Source organism: Caretta caretta, chromosome 2 (genome assembly GCF_965140235.1).
Source record: "Caretta caretta isolate rCarCar2 chromosome 2, rCarCar1.hap1, whole genome shotgun sequence".
Classification (NCBI taxonomy): Eukaryota; Metazoa; Chordata; order Testudines; family Cheloniidae; genus Caretta; species Caretta caretta.
The window spans coordinates 223694580-223712975 of NC_134207.1; the positions used below are offsets into that span (position 1 = coordinate 223694580).

The window sequence follows — 18396 nt, forward strand, 5'->3', positions numbered from 1 at the left end:
AGAATACATTGTGTACAGTGCTCACTTCATATTTTATTTATTTCAAGTATTTGCACTGTAAAAAAGCTAAAGAAATAATATTTTTCAATTCACCTAATACAAGTATTGTAGTGCAATCTCTTTATCATGAAAGTTGAACTTACAAACGTAGAATTATGTAAAAAAACCTGCATTCAAAAATAAAACAATGTAAAATTTTAGTCTGCAAGTCCACTCAGACCTACTTCTTGTTCAGTCAATTGCTCAGACAAACGAGTTTGTTTTCATTTTCAGGAGATAATGCTGCCCTCTTCTTGTTTACAATGTCACCTGAAAGTGAGAACAGGCATTCTCATGGCACTGTTGTAGCCGGCGTCATAAGATATTTACGTGCCAGATGTGCTAAAGGATTCATATGTCCCTTCATGCTTCAACCACCATTCCAGGGGACATGCGTCCATGCTGATGACGGGTTCTGCTTGATAACAATCCAAAGCAGTGCGGACCGAAGCATGTTCATTTTCATCATCTGAGTCAGATGCCACCAGCAGAAGGTTGATTTTATTTTTGGTGGTTCGGGTTCTGTAGTTTCCGCATGGGAGTGTTGCTCCTTTAAGACTTCTGAAAGCATGCTCCACACCGCCTCCCTCTCAGATTTTGGAAGGCACTTCAGATTCTTAAACCTTGGGTCGAGTGCTGTAGCTTTCTTTAGAAATCTCACATTGGTACCTTGTTTGCATTTTGTCAAATCTGCAGTGAAAGTGTTCCTAAAATAAACAACATGTGTTGGGTCGTCATCCGAGACTGCTATAACATGAAATATATGGCAGAATGTGGGTAAAACAGAACAGGGGACATATAATTCTCCCCCAAGGAATTCAGTCACAAATTTAATTAACACATTTTTTTAATGAGCATCATCAGCATGGAAGCATGTCCTCTGGAATGGTGGCCGAAGCATGAAGGGACATATGAATCTTTAGCAAATCTGGCACGTAAATACCTTGCAATGCCGCTACAAAAATGCCATGTGAATGCCTGTTCTCACTTTCTGGTGACACTGTAAAATAAGAAGAGAGCAGCATTATCTCCTGTAAATGTAAGCAAACTGGTTTGTCTTAATGATCAGCTGAACAAGAAGTAGGACTGAATGGACTTGGAGGCTCTGAAGTTTTACATTGTTTTGTTTTTGAATGCAGTTATGTAACACAAAAAATCAACATTTCTAAGTTGCACTTTCAGAACAAAGAGATTGCGCCACAGCACTTGTATGAGGTAAATTGAAAAATACTATTTCTTTTGTTTATCATTTTTACAGTGCAAATATTTGTAATCAAAAATAATATACTCTTTGATTTCAATTACAACACAGAAAACAATATATATGAAAAGGCAGAAAAACATGCAAAATATTTAAGAAATTTAATCAGTATTCTATTGTTTAACAATGTGATTTAAAACTGATTAATCGCAATTCATTTTTTTGAGTTAATCTTGTGAGTTAACTGCAATTAGTTGACAGCCCTAGTAGTCACCCTAACTAAAAAAACAGCATTTTTAACAGTTTAAGTACCCCAATTTGTTCTTACCTAACTTTTCATTGTATTTAGAGTATCATAGATACCAATGTATGGTAACTCTTGGTCAGTGATGACTTCTTAATGGCGGCTGCTGTGTTTGTGTGTGTGTGTGTGTGTGTGTGTGTGAGAGAGAGAGAGAGCGCTCGCACACGTGAATGCAAATTACAAGGAAAATGTTCAAACATAAAGATGAATCATTGGGGAAGATCCTCATCTGGGGTAAATCTGCCTTGACGTCACTGAAGCTATGCTGATTTACACCAGACGTGTTGTTGTTAAGCAACATTAGTACAGTACTTGCTTTCATCATTATATAATAAACTAAACCTGCAGCACTGATAGTGCATATTCACAAATATTTTGACGAAACAGAAGGAATGACACAGACAAATTTTAAAAAAACTTCTGGGGTTAGGGACCAGGTCCACAGCTGATACTATACCAGTCAACACCAGGTGAGGATCCATCCCCAGAACTCTAACTCACAAATAGGGAAATGTGGACCATCATAGAATCATAGAATATCAGGGTTGGAAGGGACCTCAGGAGGTCATCTCGTCCAACCCCCTGCTCAAAGCAGGACCAATGCCCAATTTTTGCCCCAGATCCCTAAATGGCCCCCTCAAGGATTGAACTCACAATCCTGGGTTTAGCAGGTCAATGCTCAAACCACTGAGCTATCCTTTCCCTCCTCCCCCCCACAGCACAACACAACCAAAACTAATTGTAGGACAACTGCAAATTTCAAAGACTAGTTAAATATTTCCAAATCTGCGTGATAAAAAGCCACTCAGAAAAACTTTCTCCACTCCACACCACAACAAAAGCATGACAATTTTAAAAGTATGTCTGCATCAAAACAAGTAATGCGCACAATTATATCCTACTGGAATTTCAGTTCCAGAATAAGTTTGCATCTTTCAAGAGCTGAACAGAAAGAAAGCAACATCAAAACCAATTAAGCTAATTGCAAAACATATATATAGAAGACTTCAAGAGTATGGAAAACAGGAAATATGACAAACATCTTTTTCTCTAAAAAGGTTCTTATACAGTGCATAAGAAAGAGTAATTGCACAATAATGACAATCAGTAGTAATTAAAAATCTGCAAGCTTTTTATTATAAACCTGTATTTATTTGGAGATAATAATTTAGTCTTAAAAATTCACGTCAGGCTAAAACAAACTATCCATTAGTTATGCTGGTGCACAAACCAGGATGATTTGGTGTGACAAGGTGCCATATTATTTTCAGTATTTTTAGTACTGGGAAGTGATTGAAAGCCAATTTGGAAGCAGTCAAGGAAGTTCTGTTGGGAGAGTAGGTCAAAAAGATGGGAAAAAATCTTGCTCTCCAAATCTGTCAAAGAAAATCATGTTGAAGATGAGATGGTAGTTTAATCAGTGAAGAGACAGGAGTGGAGGAGGGATAGAAAGATAGAGTCGTTTTGTTTATGGGGGAGAGAGAGAGAGACCCACTGGCCTGGACTATTTAATGATTGATGGCAGTGATTTGAAATACATGGGTAGCGAGGCAGTAGTTCTACACAGCTAAAGATCTAATCTTAGATATGTGTCCCTTACCTTTGTTTACAGCTTCTAGACAGCTTGATGAAGGGTAGGTGCATTAGAAGGATACACGTTAGAGGTGTACAAGGGAGAAAACTGTTTCTGTTAGATAAAATTGTGCTCAATTTAAAATGTGTTAATTTTGCTTGTGTTTCTTTGATCCAAATTTCACCTGCATATATATTGGCAATATCAAAGCATATGGGTCAGCTCCTCAATTAGTGTAAATCAACTTATCTTCTTTGAGATCTTTGGGGCTATGCCACTAGCTGAGAATATGGCCCTGAGTCTACTAGACATACTAATAGAATTATAAAGATATATAAGGAAAAAACACTTTTTGTTTGAATTTGCAAATTCTTATCCAATTCTAAAGTGACTAAACTTTGAATTTGTTTTACAAAATTCAGACAAAGGTATTAAAGGAGAGCTGAGAAGGAACATGGGTATGAAAACCGTATTTACTATGCGAAAAACTGCTCAGTATTTTGTGAACTATTCACTTTACTGGCACTTTTGTGATAGGGCAAGATTCCTCTCTCTTTCTTATAGTTATAAACAGCGGCTCTATGAAGGCCAGTACTAGGCATTTGTCTATTCTTTAACTTTCTAATGCAGTGTCACAAAATTCTACTCTCCCACTCATCCTGGGAGACCAGGTTTTTTAAGGCCCCAATTTGATTCTGTGAACATAGAACATAGGACTGGAAGGAATCTCCTTTATTGAATCCAGTCCCCTGCTGTTGCAGGCAATCCCATGCTGTGCTTTGTTTAACTTGACTATCTTTAGTTTAGTTTAGTTTAGTTTAGTTTAGTTTCAAAGGGGCTACTCACAGTAGTAAAGTTAAGCATGTGCATACGTGTTTGCAGGATCAGTGCCTGAATGAACAACTAAAATATAATTAGTCTTTTCAGTACCATTATCCTCAGATAACGTGGGTGATAAGATTTTGTGCTTGGTAAATTTTTGACAATTTTGCAAGGCAGCACTAATGTATATGTGAGTTGTAGGAGTGTGGCGTTAGTGTGTTTTGTCTTAAATTGATTTGCCAGCAAAATGACTCAGAATCGAACATAGTCTCCTCACTCACCACACCACCATGACTGTAAATTGCTTTCATTGTTGGCTTCTTTTCTTTTCTGTCCTAAAGACAACTGTAATTATCCTGTCGTATGTAGGAGTGAACTTCAGCGTTCCAACCCCTGCAAGAGCATGTTCATTTATATAACATACCAAACTAAAGTGAGATACCAATATTACTAAAGTGAGCTATTACCAGCAGGAGAGTGAGTTTGTGTGTGTATGGGGGTGGGGGGGGATGTGAGAAAACCTGGATCTATGCAGGAAATAGCCCGACTTGATTATGTAAAGAGTTGTCACTTTGGATGGGCTAGCACCAGCAGGAGAGTGAATTTGTGGGGGGGGGGGGGGTGGAGGGTGAGAAAACCTGGATTTGTGCTGGAAATGGCCCACCTGTTGATCACTTTAGATAAGCTATTACCAGCAGGACAGTGGGGTGGGAGGAGGTATTGTTTCATATTCTCTGTGTGTATATAAAGTCTGCTGCAGTTTCCACGGTATACATCTGATGAAGTGAGCTGTAGCTCACGAAAGCTCATGCTCAAATAAATTGGTTAGTCTCTAAGGTGCCACAAGTACTCCTTTTCTTTTTGCGAATACAGACTAACACGGCTGTTCCTCTGAAACCTGTCAATATTATATGATAAGGCTTTTTCATTTTAGACTCCGGGACATGCCATTTTATATAGAAAACCCAAAATCCTATCTTTACCCAGGGGACTAGTTCCATTGAAGTTCTTACTCGCACAAGTAAGGTATACAGGATTTTACCTCCAACAGAAAACATCCAGCAATTTCAAATTATTTTATTACCTCAGTGAGAGGGAAAGGACATGATTTGCATACACTGCTCTCAATTACTCTGTGATTTTTATGTATCCCAGGATTTCTAGTAAAAAAAACAAATCCAAAATTTGCCCATTGGAGAATCAACTCTAACCAAATCACCAACTTGATTTTGCAAGTTCTGACTAACCACAGTAATAAACCTGTGATCTTCAAGAACTCTTGCCCTCCTCCACCATGATATGTAATGCAGGATCTAGTCATTCATTTCTTATGTGCCTTGTCTTCAACAAGAGTTTACGGTTCAGTAAGAAGGAATGGTTGATGAGGCCCGGGTTCTCAACAGCATTTCTATTTCCCAAGCTAGTGCTTCTCTGAACTAAAATTTCCAATTTTGAAAGCACAAAATTTCATTGATTTTCACCTGTTTCTTTATCTCACTCCAGTAATTTAAAACAAAGCACTATTCAGTACACTAATTCAATTACTTCATTTAGTCAGCTAGGAAGATAAGGAATCATGGAAAACCACACAAGGTATAGTTTCATGCCTGGATATTTGGATCTTAAAATCTTCTAGGATCTTTGTGCTGCTCTGTAAATAAGCCATGTGAACCTTTGGTTAAAAGAATGAAAGTACCCTCTAGCTAAAAGGTAGTATAAAAAGGTCTAGGACCAAAAAGTTGACCTACTTTGAGCCTGTGCCATTTTGCCTGGGGGAAGCCTTTCAAAATTAAACTACAAATTCATCCATTTTTCTTTTTAAAGTAATAGCCACTATCTCTGTGAACCTTACAAATTCTCCATACACATTTTCCCTCAGGTCTGTATCAGCAGCAGTAGTTCATGTACAAACACATTGGCTCAGAGCTACAGCTTTGTCAGAGCTTTTTTAAAGCCACTTTTGTGTTCTCCTGCTCCCCAGGACTGCTAGGGGCTAGTCCAGGCACTGGTAGAAGACTTAGGGCTATTTTAAATTAGGCAGAATTGCCACAGGCCTCAAGAGGCCATTCCACAGTTGGCTAAAGGGAGAAAGAAGTACACTCTGGCCATGGCAGCTCCGTCCTTGAACTCTTCCCCTATATCATAGCCAGGAGAGTGAGCTGTGTAAAGCCAGCTATATCACCTGGGAATTCTTCCACACCAGGGAAATTCCTAGTTGATGATATAAATCAGCTTTCTGACCTCTTTGTGCCATTGGAGCAATGCAAAAGGGCTGAAGCCCAGACCAGTTACGGCCATCTGTTCTTCATTCTGTGCAGACATCAATCGATGCAAAATCAAAGCTGATTTGGTATGACAGGACACTATATAAATGTAAATTGTTGTTAGTATAAGTTCATTCCTCCATTCTCTCCATTTCAAAACTATGGTGAAAAATCAGTGTTTGTGAAAAAAGGCAAAATTAGGTGAGGAAGAAGAAAGTGTTTCAAACTTACAAACAATAAAAAATAAAATGATAAACATCGTTTAATAAGGTCTTTTAAGTACACTAAGTACTGTCCCTGAGCAAAACACCATCATTCTCTTCAACAAAGCATTATCTTAATGTGCCACTTGAAATTACCTAGGGCACAAGTAATCTTTCTTTTTTACATTAAATATTTAGTGCACTTCAGGAACATAATGTTACAACTACTTGTTCATGTCATCCTACTCCACTAATACCACCAGAGTTGTCGGTTACCATTAAAGTCCACATTTGCTAACAGTTACCTTACAATGGTATCCACCACTGCCACAGTATTCTCCTTCTCTTAGGGCTAGTCTACATTAACCGGTAGATCGGCACTGCTGCAATCAATGCAGCAGGTGTCAATTTAGCGGGTCAAGTGAAGACCCGCTAAATCGACGGGAGAGCACTCTCAGATAGACTCCGGTAATCCACCACTCTGAGAAGAGTAAGGGAAGTCAACAGGACAGTGTCTCCCATTCACACAGTGCGGTAATTCAACCTAAACTACGTCAACTCCGGTTATGTTATTCACGTAACTGGAGTTAGATTAACTTACTGCGGTAATATAAACAAGGCCTTAGAAAAGATGACATTTCTAGCGATTGAGTAATTACAGTGGGCACACATGTTGACATCTGCATAGTTTCTACTGCAGTTGTATTTGATTATCTGTTTTTTGGGGTTTTTTTGAGAGGGTTGTGATGTGTGATAGGTATGATGGTAATAATACCATCAAATCCATCAAGATATTAAGGGAAGAAGCAACATTTCTAATGCCTAGGGCACAGGACTGGGAATCAGGACTCCTTGTTTCTAATGATAGCTCTTTGACTGACCCACTTTCCAACCTTGCATATCCATTTGACTTCTCTGCGCTGGTATAGCCATCTCTCAGATTTGTATTTAACTAGCTCACAGAAGTTTCCTGAGCCTTCATTAATTAGTGTTTGTGAAGTGCTTCAAAATCCTTGGATGAAGCGTACTACAGCGTAAGTGCAAAGCATTAATGCTATCTGGAATCTCCATTGGTTACTTCACCACCGAGACCCAGTTTTAAGTCACAGAAATGATCATTAAAATGATCATCGTTAGAAAACAGGAAGAGGCACTTCAGAAATTCTTCTGAACTAGTGGCAGTAAAACTACAACTAGTACAGCAGGCAGCTGCCAGCCTACTGTGTAAAAAAGCTTGTGAGAGCATATCACAAGAATCCTATGCAAATTCTACTGGCTACATTTTCCTTTTTCAACTGACGTCCAAATATGCAAGGTCTTTGGGGGATAAGGGTGTGTGGAAAAAGAGAATAAAATTACTTTTTATTCTGAAATGCTACTTTTAGTCATGTTTTGGCACTTAGACCCCACATGGTCGATTATTTGAACTATGCTAGAGAGAAGGACAGGCAAACAGAGAGTAGCACAAGAAATTTGGATTGAAGTAATAGAGCCCTTGGCTTTAGACTCTGTGCAAGACAGCTTGCATGTGTGGCTGTTAAGTGAACAAGTTCCCTCATACATCCACAGTCCTTCACTGCCAGACACACTTTTTCCCTACTTTGGGACTATGTGGTGTCTTGGCTGTTGGCAGTGGCTGCACTACCTAAAGGGATACAGTGATTCAGTAGTGACTGGTACTATATTTACCATTTCTGGGTGACCCTGTGAGCTAGAAGGGAGAGCTTTCTAACCCTGGACCAAATAACAGGTGTGGCACTCATTGCACTTATGTGACTCCTGTGCAAAACAAATTCATTCCAATAAACTCTCACCCCTGAGAAGCCCCAGAGGACCGGCATTGTGACAATACTTGCAAGCCATTAAAAGAAATGATGTCACACTCTGTCCCCACAGACTAGCACAGAGGAGACCACAGCAGCAGAGTTAGTATTTCAGCGCACACTTTCTCCATGCCAACACCATGGGACTCAATGCTCTTCTTTAATTTGTGGTGTCATCTGACCCCATTTCACAACAGGGGCCAATGCTCCTGACAGTGGCCCTCCCAGAATCACTAACAGGAAACTGGAGTTAGATCTGTTAGAGTCTGTTCACTTCTTTTTTTAGACAGAGCATTCTGGATGCACACACCAACCTGTAGCATGCACATGCGTGCATGCTCGCACAGCCCCACCCATGCACACGCGCGCACACACACACAGAACAGTGGATTTTAAATGGAAGCCTGCCATCAGTTCAAATGGCTCCTTGTAGTGTGCAGAGTAAGAGTTCCCTCAGCTACAGTTAGCTCTTTACCTGGTTCACTTGCTGATCATTCATTTACCTAGCAGTTTTGCCTGCTCACTTTCAGTTACCATAGGGCCCCACTGAGGTTAGACCTTCTTAGTAAAGACGAGCTGAGGAGGTGATGTTTAGATTCAGATGTGAATTAGCTTTTGGCTAGAGATCAGGTCTGAGGCCAAACCGAGGCTATGGTAATGATTTGCTGGTACAGAAATATGAGCTGTTCTTGTGAGATTTTTACCCTGAATGGTGGAAATCCTGAAAAAAGCAGCAAATCATCTAAGATTTCAGCCACATCTGAACACAAAAAGAGGTCTATTCTGGTGCGTGATCTGAGCTGGAACCATGCAGGATACGAAACCAAATCTCCCTGAAATTGAAGGGGATTCCAGTCCAAGGTTCCCACCCTGGCTCATCACTAATTCCTAAAGTATCAACTAATTTTTATCTGAATGTCTGAGATATTCAGTTTCCAGAGAGCAGTTCCTTGAAAACAGTATTCCTTCTGTTCAGAATTTGCATTCATGCACATCTGTAATAATTATTAGGGTTCTGCTTCACCACTTAACATTTCTGGTGCTGTGAAAAAACCAACCTCTAGGGTACTGAATCTAAGCTGATAGCTCCTCACAGCATGGTCTGGAAAGCATGTGGTGCTAAACAGGTGTAAAAATAAAAAAATAAAAACTTTGCTGTGTCCCATGGCTGCAATGCTAGGCATGTGTTTTCTGACTGACTGTTGCCAAAGGGCATTCTTGAGAAACAGTTGCCAGTATGTGCTTGTTAAAGTGACATCAGAATAAAAGCACTGATTTACAACTTGTGGTACATATTTTTCAGGAGCCTCAGCTGTCAAAGGATAACACTGCATAAGAATTTGTTTTTCTCCTACGTTCTTAACTCTGTGTTTACCATCGCCCACCTCATCGCAGTAGTGCCTAATCCAGGCCTTGTAAAAAGGGATCCCGTAAGTATTTAATTATTCCTTTCTTTTACAGAACATAGCTAAACAAATCCACCATGGATACGTTTGTAAACGATAGCCTTGCAGTGCAGTAGGTCAAAAATACAGGACCAAATTCAGAGAGACTTACACAAGCATATCTCCCATTGGCAGATACTTGCTCAATAAGAATCTCAGAATTTGTCCTGAGGAGCATAAAGCTTTGAAAGTAAAGTAATTCTGTTAGCAGCATGGCCTTGCTGGAATGTTGAGAGAGAATTTGCACAATCCATTGAGCTAGAGTTCCAGGACTTCATCGGTACAGTTCAGCAGGGAGCTCAAAAGTTAAATCACTTTTCTGTCTCTCTGATCCTGGCCTGCAGTCCTATCCCCAGCATAGAGTGACTCTACTTTACATTGGCTAACAATGGCTCCTGAAGGGTAGAGTGGCCCTGCCTATGCGCCCTTTCTCCCAGACATGCCCTCTATCAGAGAGTGGGGATGGGGAATAAAGTGGCCACCATATGGCTCTATAATCCTTGGGGACTTCCCCAAGCAGGGGAACTCTTGGGGCACCAATCCACTGGGATTCTGGGTGCTTTGTACTGTTGAAGCAGGGACCAGTATCCAGTCCAGTTTTCACTGTTTACCAAACTCTTCCCAGTAGCCAATAAAGCAAGGCACAAGCTCAGTTCATTTTCAGTACCATTAGTCCTCTTTAGGTAGATGAAGGAGCTCTGCATATTGTTGGACTCTGCCAGTCCATCAGCTGATAAATATTTCAAAAATTTGTGTTAAACACAAATGGCCTGAGTCTGACCTTACTCACATTAGGAGTAACTCACCCCAGTCTGATAGAGCTGAAGTAGCGTACACTGATACAGAATGTCAGTCCTGTGATCTCTAAAGTTATGTCATAACATTTATCAGTTTGTCTTCTAGTAGGATATTTAAATTATGGCTTAATCATTTCTCTAGATCTAAGTTTCAAAAAGCAATTAAATAATATCATGGTATTACCTTCTTATATGCATCTTTCAACATGTGCTACCAGTTAATCAAGATAATTAAAGTAGTATGTGAACAGACTACAGAAAAATCTGATCCGTTTCAGGGGCCATCTGGAGATTAAAAAATAGAACAGAAAAAGAAATCAAACACATTTCATTCTACCTTACTGCATATTTTGTTTCCATATTCCTATGTTTCCATTTTACGCAAAGGGTATGATAAAAATACTCTTGATATTTGAAGATGAAGAGCTTGTACATGATAAGCAAAGCATCAACATCAGGCTGCTGAAATTTAAGTAGGAATAATTACCTCAAGCTCAGGTTAAAAAATGATACTTCCTGGCAGAAGAGGTAAATTATCTAAATCAGAGTGCTTTTTAATAAATGTTGAGGTCACAGCTAGAAGGTTTGTGCATTGAGAGTTACTGATGTATAAAGGAGACATGAGGCAAATATATGTAGATATTTAGGACCAGATCCTCATTTGGGATCAAATCCTGGCCCAGAAGTCAATGGAAAAGCTCCCATTTACTATAACATGCCAGGGTTTCTTGGTGTAAGGTGGCATCGCTGTATTGAAGTTAATTGAGATACATCAGTTTGCACTGGCGATCTGGCCCTTAGTAACTATGATGATGAGAGCTACAGGAATAGCATAGATAGATACTTATGACTTCAGTGGGACTCCATATAAGTACAAAGATCTGTCCATGAAGAGCATCCTGCAAGATTGGGGCCTTAATTAGTGTCTTAAATTAGAGGAAATTCTTTAGATTGGATCATACTTGAAAAGGAAACATATATACAAAGAAATTTACCTGGCCAGTACATTTCTGGCTTTCCACTGCTGTTACTGAAGATATTCATATGACTAAGCTCCAATTCAGCAAAGAATATAAGCACATGATTAATTGCTTTGATGAATCAGAGCCTTATTCTGTGCCTTCTCCCTCACCATTAACTCTTCTTCTGCCTGATCCAGCAGTGAACTGCTCCCTAGTAGATAAGACATAAAACTAGAAGTCAGAAGACCTGAGTTCTTCTACTGACTAACAAGGTGATGTTGGGTGAGTCACATAACCATTGAGTGTCTCAATTTCCATGTCTTTAAAAATAGGAAGGTAACAGAATTTATTTGCAAAGCACTTCAAAATCTATGGTTAAAGAGCTCCCCACAAGTACTAAGCAATACATTTTTTTATTATTATTATTCTATTCTTCTCATACCGTATGGCTGGGAAGAGAAAATGACCATTTGGGGGCATGTTCTCAAAAAATAATGAAAATCTTTTGAAAATGTAATAAATGTATGTTTAAATCACACCAGAAATATTCCTGTTCACTTTTCACTTCGCAGTAATTTAACAAAGCAAATAAAGGTTTTATATATTGCTTTGATTTATATTTGTTACACCTGCCATTTTTAAAAGTCCATTTCAGATGATTGCTTCCGACTTTTTGCAGTTTGCAATATTTTTCCTCATTTCTCCTGTGGTTCTTCCCAGCTTGACGGACACATGGGTTAGTGCATCTCATGCATCAGAAATACGCAGGCATACATATCATAGAGTGGAGGAGGAATTGCTATACCAATGGGAATTTCAAACAGTCACAGATATCCATTATTTAATGACCAGATATAGATGTGACGTAGGTAGCATTTATTTATTCTGCACCGTGGAAAAATACTTTAAAAATAAATGTTATTCCACCTCATTCCTTGGCCATTTTTCCCTTCTGGAAGTTTCAGAGTGGATTTTAAATATGAGGTAGCATGGAAAAGCTACTCCCAGTGAACTCCCATATATTTATGAAGATGTCAGTAACACCAATGGAAGACAACAACAAGAAGGAAGAAAGAAGCCTGTCTTATGTAATGGATGCTGAGGGGACGAGACCAGGAAACAAGTCCTTGTTTCCCTAACCCTAAAGACCCATTCTCTTCCTACGGAGCCTTTTACTATCAAGAGACCAGGTTCCAATGCATACACCTGGACCTGGAAAGAATCTTTTATACCCTGCCCCTTGGATATGTTCCTTAGCACTGATTTAAACCCATTTTGTGGCAATTCCATCAATGTAAAATGGTAAGTGAAACTGCTTCTTAAATGTATTTATTATTATGCTTTTCTTTTTCTTTTGTTCTATCTTATTATTTGATTCTATTTTTATTCTTGAATTTATGTGGACCTAAACTGATGGAAGAGAAAAAGGATACAAACCCTGACTTCCCAGGATGAGGGGAAGAAGAAGAGCAAAGAGTCTATGGACAATCGAATAAAGAGATATAGCAGTGTATATGTGTGTGTATATATGTATAATGCTATGAAACTAAATTCCTTTTTTCACATTGAAACTAACGTGGCAGTTGTCAGATATCTTTGTAGCTGAAATAACTAAGAGTTTCTTTGCCACTGAGGCAAAAAATGACCAATAAAACCTTGTAAAGCGGCCATTCCAGTATTTTCTTCATGTTGGTGACAAATGTAAAACTGGAACATTTGCACATTGTCCGAAACAGCTAAAGCCCCTCCCCCTTATCAAGCTGTTGAAAATCCTGAACACTGAGATCTGCACTTTAACTGTAGTGCACTAGCCAGGAATGAGTGAAAAGAAAATCGAAGATGATATGATTTTTTTTTCTCAGGCTGCCCTAACAGGTTGCTCTAGCACAGGTGGGCATTGTACTTTCATCCAATGCCTGATGATTGCAGGATTGGTGAGTGATTAATGAGTGACTTAGCACCATCCGATTCTGTACCAGCTGTGGGCATCTTACCATCATCGCAATGTAATGATCCAACCAAGGCCAACAATGTAGCTGCAGATATTTTTTTTTACCAGCAACTGTGGTCACTCTTTAATGACACTCTGGAAAGAAATGTCATCACGATACGGGGTGACTTTAGTTTCCTGCACGCAGAAAAAATTACATCAGGTCGCGTACACTCAGGAAGTTTGGTATTGGGCAGAAGAACAGGAGTGTGCAGCAACTGCTGGAATTTGCAGCTGCCAACAACATGGTGATCTCTGACGGGCTCTTCTGTCAACCAGAGATTCACAAGCAGACCTGATACTGCCCAGCTGGCTTCACTAGGACTGTTATTAATCATGTCCTCCTTAACAATCATTGGCGATTAACACTGGATGTTACAAGTTCACAGAAGTGCTGAACTTGACACTGACCATCAGCTTTTGCTGACAAAAGTGTGCCTCTGACTTCGATGACAGATGGTTAATGAGCTGAAATTAGTCTGATTCAGCCAAAAGCTCTTATTACAACCAAGCTATCAGACAGCTTTCCATTCTGAACCACATAAGACTATTGAAGCATTATGGAGTGAAGTCTCACTCCCCTGTCAGTGATGTTGTTTCAGGTTATCTGTGCTGACCTCTGCCAGCTTAGTGATGGGGCGCCAGCCCTTCAAATGACATCTATGAGTCAGGGAGTAAATGCTCACAGCTGTTGGCGCTAAGTAAAAAACAAGACTACCATTTGAGTCTTCAAAGACGCGTGTTTCAGAGTGGCAGCCGTGTTAGTCTGTATTCACAAAAAGAAAAGGAGGACTTGTGGCACCTTAGAGACTAACCAATTTATTTGAGCATGAGCTGTAGCTGTAGTACTCCTTTGCTTTTTGCGAATACAGACTAACACGGCTGTTACTCTGACACCTGTCATCATGCAAGGCACTGCATTTAGCCGTATGGAGTGGAAATCTATCAACTGCATGAAAAAACTTGTACAGATACAGACAGACATCATCTTCCTTTCCAAATGCAAACAGATGGACAAAGACACGTGTATGGAGAGCAAAAGCAAAGGCTGAGTGGGTTCAACTTTGGAAGGAAGTTTACTACTAGCTGCCACTCCCTATTCAACTTTGCGGTGTTTGCAAGGGAATGTGGTACCAGCTTCTCCAGTAAAGAATTGGGCTGGCAGCATCAGCCAGAGTCTGCAGAATCAATTGTATTGATGGGAAGACCGTGTCATGATGCTCTTCAATTGTCCGTCACCTGCAGTCCCTCTTCCACTTAAGGTGACCAGATAGCAAGTATAAAAAATCGGGAGAGGGGATGGGGGGTAATAGGTTCCTATATAAGAAAAAGCTCCCAAAATTGGGGTTGTCCCTATAAAACCGGGACATCTGGTCACCCTACTTCCACTTGAAGAGGGGAAGGAAGTCACAGTAGAGCCACTTTCCTTCAACCAAGAAGGGATCTGGACCACAGTCCATGAGCTGAAGTCCGGGAAGGCACCAGGGGTTTGTAACATTACCCCTGAGATGCTGAAGACACATGACAGTATTATTGTACCACCATTCTGCTTTGGGATCTTTAATAAGTGAATGACATTGTCTTGTTGGCTCAGTTTGGTGAATCACTGTAACTAGTGGCTGATCTGGTCAGGCAAGAAGTTGCATGCATTGGACTGGTTATTAATCCAGATAAAACTAAGTCCCTGGTCATTACCATCCAACAGCCTCCAGCTCCAGATTACAACCAGGTCATGTTAACCTGTCCGGATGGGACCTCAAATATGTAGCAGCCCTCAAATATTTTGGCTGTCATAGATGGTGCTGGAGGATGCTCAAAAAATGTAGGTGCTCATATAACAACAGCTGCTGCTGCTGCCATGTTTCATGCCTGCTCTGGGCCTGACAGCCTCCATGGATCCGTTGTAACATCAAGCTTGCTACAAAGCTGTGGATTTATAGAATCCCAGTCATACCAACTCTGTTGTATGGAAGTGAGGAAGGCCAAAGAACACTGGACTAACATTTTCAATTCTCATCATATTCATCAGCTTTCCCATATCAAGTGGCAGGGCAAGATTGGAATGAAGATATTCTAAACTGAACCCAGCAACCTCCTCCATCATCACTTTGGTTTTGGCTGCTTTCTTGGTATAGACCCCATTGGGCACGCCTAAGAGCATTGCTTTTCAGCCAGGTATGATATCTTGGAGTCCACAGGAAGTACAGCCACTCAGTGACTCTCATAGAGGAGGGTGCACTGTGCTTTCTTCAGGACTAGCATCACATGGTCTCCTCCCCATTCCTGCACATTTTGAAGAGGCACTAGCTGGGAGCAGACCTGTCTCCAGCCCAATGATTGGGTGAGTGTGCATTGCTGATCTGCCCTGTCTAAGGAGTGCTGTGCAGGTACACCATGCCAAGTGCGTTGCATGAAAAGAATTATGCCTCCAAGAGAAACCACATACCTCTTTCCCACTCCAGTCCAGCATTAGCATTGCCAACGGTGCATAAAAGGAAAGTGAAAGAACAGCACTAGAGCAAATATTCTCAATAGGTAAAAACTTTAACAACAAAATTTGTGGTATAAATAATATACCAAAAAATCATTACCAGCAGGATGCCATAAATAATCCCCCATTCACTCATTAAAAGTAGAGTCACCATCATTCAGCTCAAATGAGGTTTTCCTGTATCTGTATGAAAATATGGGGAGACACAGAAAGAAATGAACAGTGTATCATGATAAAGTGTGGAGAGGAAAGCTTATATGATTTATGGGACTAAAATGCAATTGCCTGAGGGATAAACAGGGAATGAGAGCCAGGAAAATAAAGGTGACGGGCAATATTGAAGAAGCAGAAATAATTGTAGCTCTTTTCTGAAAGTAACTATTATCTTCCTTGTTAGCACTGCAGCAGGCATCTTCTGCCTTTTCTTAGTTATGATTCTTTCTGATGTAGCCTGACAGAGTCCTGAGGAATTTTTAAAATATAATTGTCTCAGTAACCGAGCCAAAAATGATCCCATTGAAGATAAATTGTAAAATTCCTATTAACTTCAGTATAACCACTGTTAGCCTCAAATTTCTGATTTGCTCAGTCTCTGCTGGACACAACAAAGACTGGGGAGCCAGCAAGAAATGCAGCTCCATGTAGTGGGGGTTGTTCTGTGTACTGTGTGCTGGATAATAACATGGGAGGACTCCATTTTTACTACACTAAACTGGCTCTTTATTAAAGCAACTATTCACAGAACTGCTCTATCTGCACTTTAGCATTCCTAGCTATGACTTCCTGGTGCCTCTCCATCCTAAAATCCCTGTTCCTCTTTCTAAGTTCCGTGTAGGTTGCTTACGGGGAAACCAGAGCCATTTTAGACCCCAGCATAGTTTAGATCAAACTAAGATGTGTTCTAAAATACAAACTGGCTACAACAGCCCGCAAGGGGGAATCGCTGCAGATTGCTGAAGTTCAGTGACCTGTAGCCACACCTCTTCCAGCCTCTGGCACACCCTCTACACTAGGGGCTGAGAGATGCCTGTAGGAAGGCTATGCTGTCACCTTGCCATTTAGGAATCTCCTACTATGCCAGAGAATTCCACAGCTGACCAACTATGTGGTTTCTTTGCACTGCCAGAGGTATGCAAATGAGTCATAGTGGGGCTCAGGATTGAGCCCCATGTTTATAATTGTAGCAGTTAATTGACTTCTGTGGGACTAATTGTGTGAATAAGATAACCACAAGTGTCGTAAGGAAAATATTCGCTAGGTTTTGTGCATGTCAGTGCGGGACAAATTCTGGTTTCACTTTCCCCTCATGCAAACTGTGACTGAAATCCGTGGGTTTACACCGGGTGTGAGAATGAGAAGATTGTGTCCTTAAAGAAACACGGTCATCTGAAATTTAGCTAAAATGTAAATACTGTAAAGCAAAATAGAAATGGTTCTAATTTTGAAAAAGAAACGAATCTCATAAAAAACATGTGTTTTAAAACAAATAAGCATTCCCCTTCTATGTGAAATCTCAGTAGGGCACAACTAAGAACAGGAATAGGAACCCAGCTATGACCAAGGTGAAACTGACTTCACTGATTTTCATTGGCCAAGGTAAACAAAAAAGGAACAAACAGCCAGATTTCAGGCCTCTACTGATTGTAGATAAGACTAGAAAAATCAAAGGGAGGGAGATGCCTAATTCACTTAGGCACTTTTGAAAATCCCAATAGGCGCCTCTCTGCATCTTTAGGTGCCTAAATACCTTTGTCAATCTGCACTGCCAATCACACTTCTGCATTTCTCGCAGAGACAGTTGCTCAGTCATACATCAAACAGCTGGCAGTGGCCTTGGTCAGTCTCCCATGGTTTTCTTTTAACTACCTTGACTTGTTCTGTCTGCAGGGAGGGAAAAAATGGTTAGGCTGAGAATTTGGGTTCAGACTGAAAAGTTAACAGGTGAATGCCATTCTGTTTATGTTCGTGCATAGAACATCACTGTCCTGCACAGACTGCATGCTGGGTTGGTTTCTCCTTCATTCAGAGGTACTTTGTGTCATTCCATTTTACTCAGCTTCAAACTCACACCAGGCTTCACAGCCTCACTCCTACCAATCCTGTTCATAGGATCCGTGGCTGGGACTCCCTTTAGAGCCTATAAACACTTACATTGAAATTGTGTACTGTGGACAGGTATTTGAAAAGTCCCCTTTGCAGGTGACAAACTTTGGTATCTGGCTATGCTATGATTCTCATAGTGGAACCCACAACATGTACATGGAATACAGGGACTTGACAACTGCTGGTGCTGTTACACAGTGCTACCATGATATGGGTGCCCACCATTGTGCCCGTACTCACTCTATTCAGATCATGAAGGTTGAGGAGACTGCTGCTAGCAAGTGCCGTAAACCTGCAGTCAAGCAATTCCGTGATTCAAAAATCAAGTTCCCTCTGCCACACAGAGTTCTGCGTCGTCAACACAAACCACGTTTCACCA

The 18396-nt window shown here is 40.4% G+C and overlaps 1 protein-coding gene across 3 annotated transcripts in view; it reads left to right on the forward strand.

The window, feature by feature from the left end:
- The window catches only part of CALCR (calcitonin receptor), a 270509-nt gene that overhangs the window by 183328 nt on the left and 68785 nt on the right, over positions 1-18396 (forward strand). For all 3 annotated transcript variants that reach the window (XM_075125860.1, XM_075125859.1, XM_048838162.2), the window contains one exon: positions 9533-9659. In XM_075125860.1, the coding sequence (XP_074981961.1) occupies positions 9533-9659 (127 nt within the window). The remainder of the gene's footprint in view (positions 1-9532; positions 9660-18396) is intronic.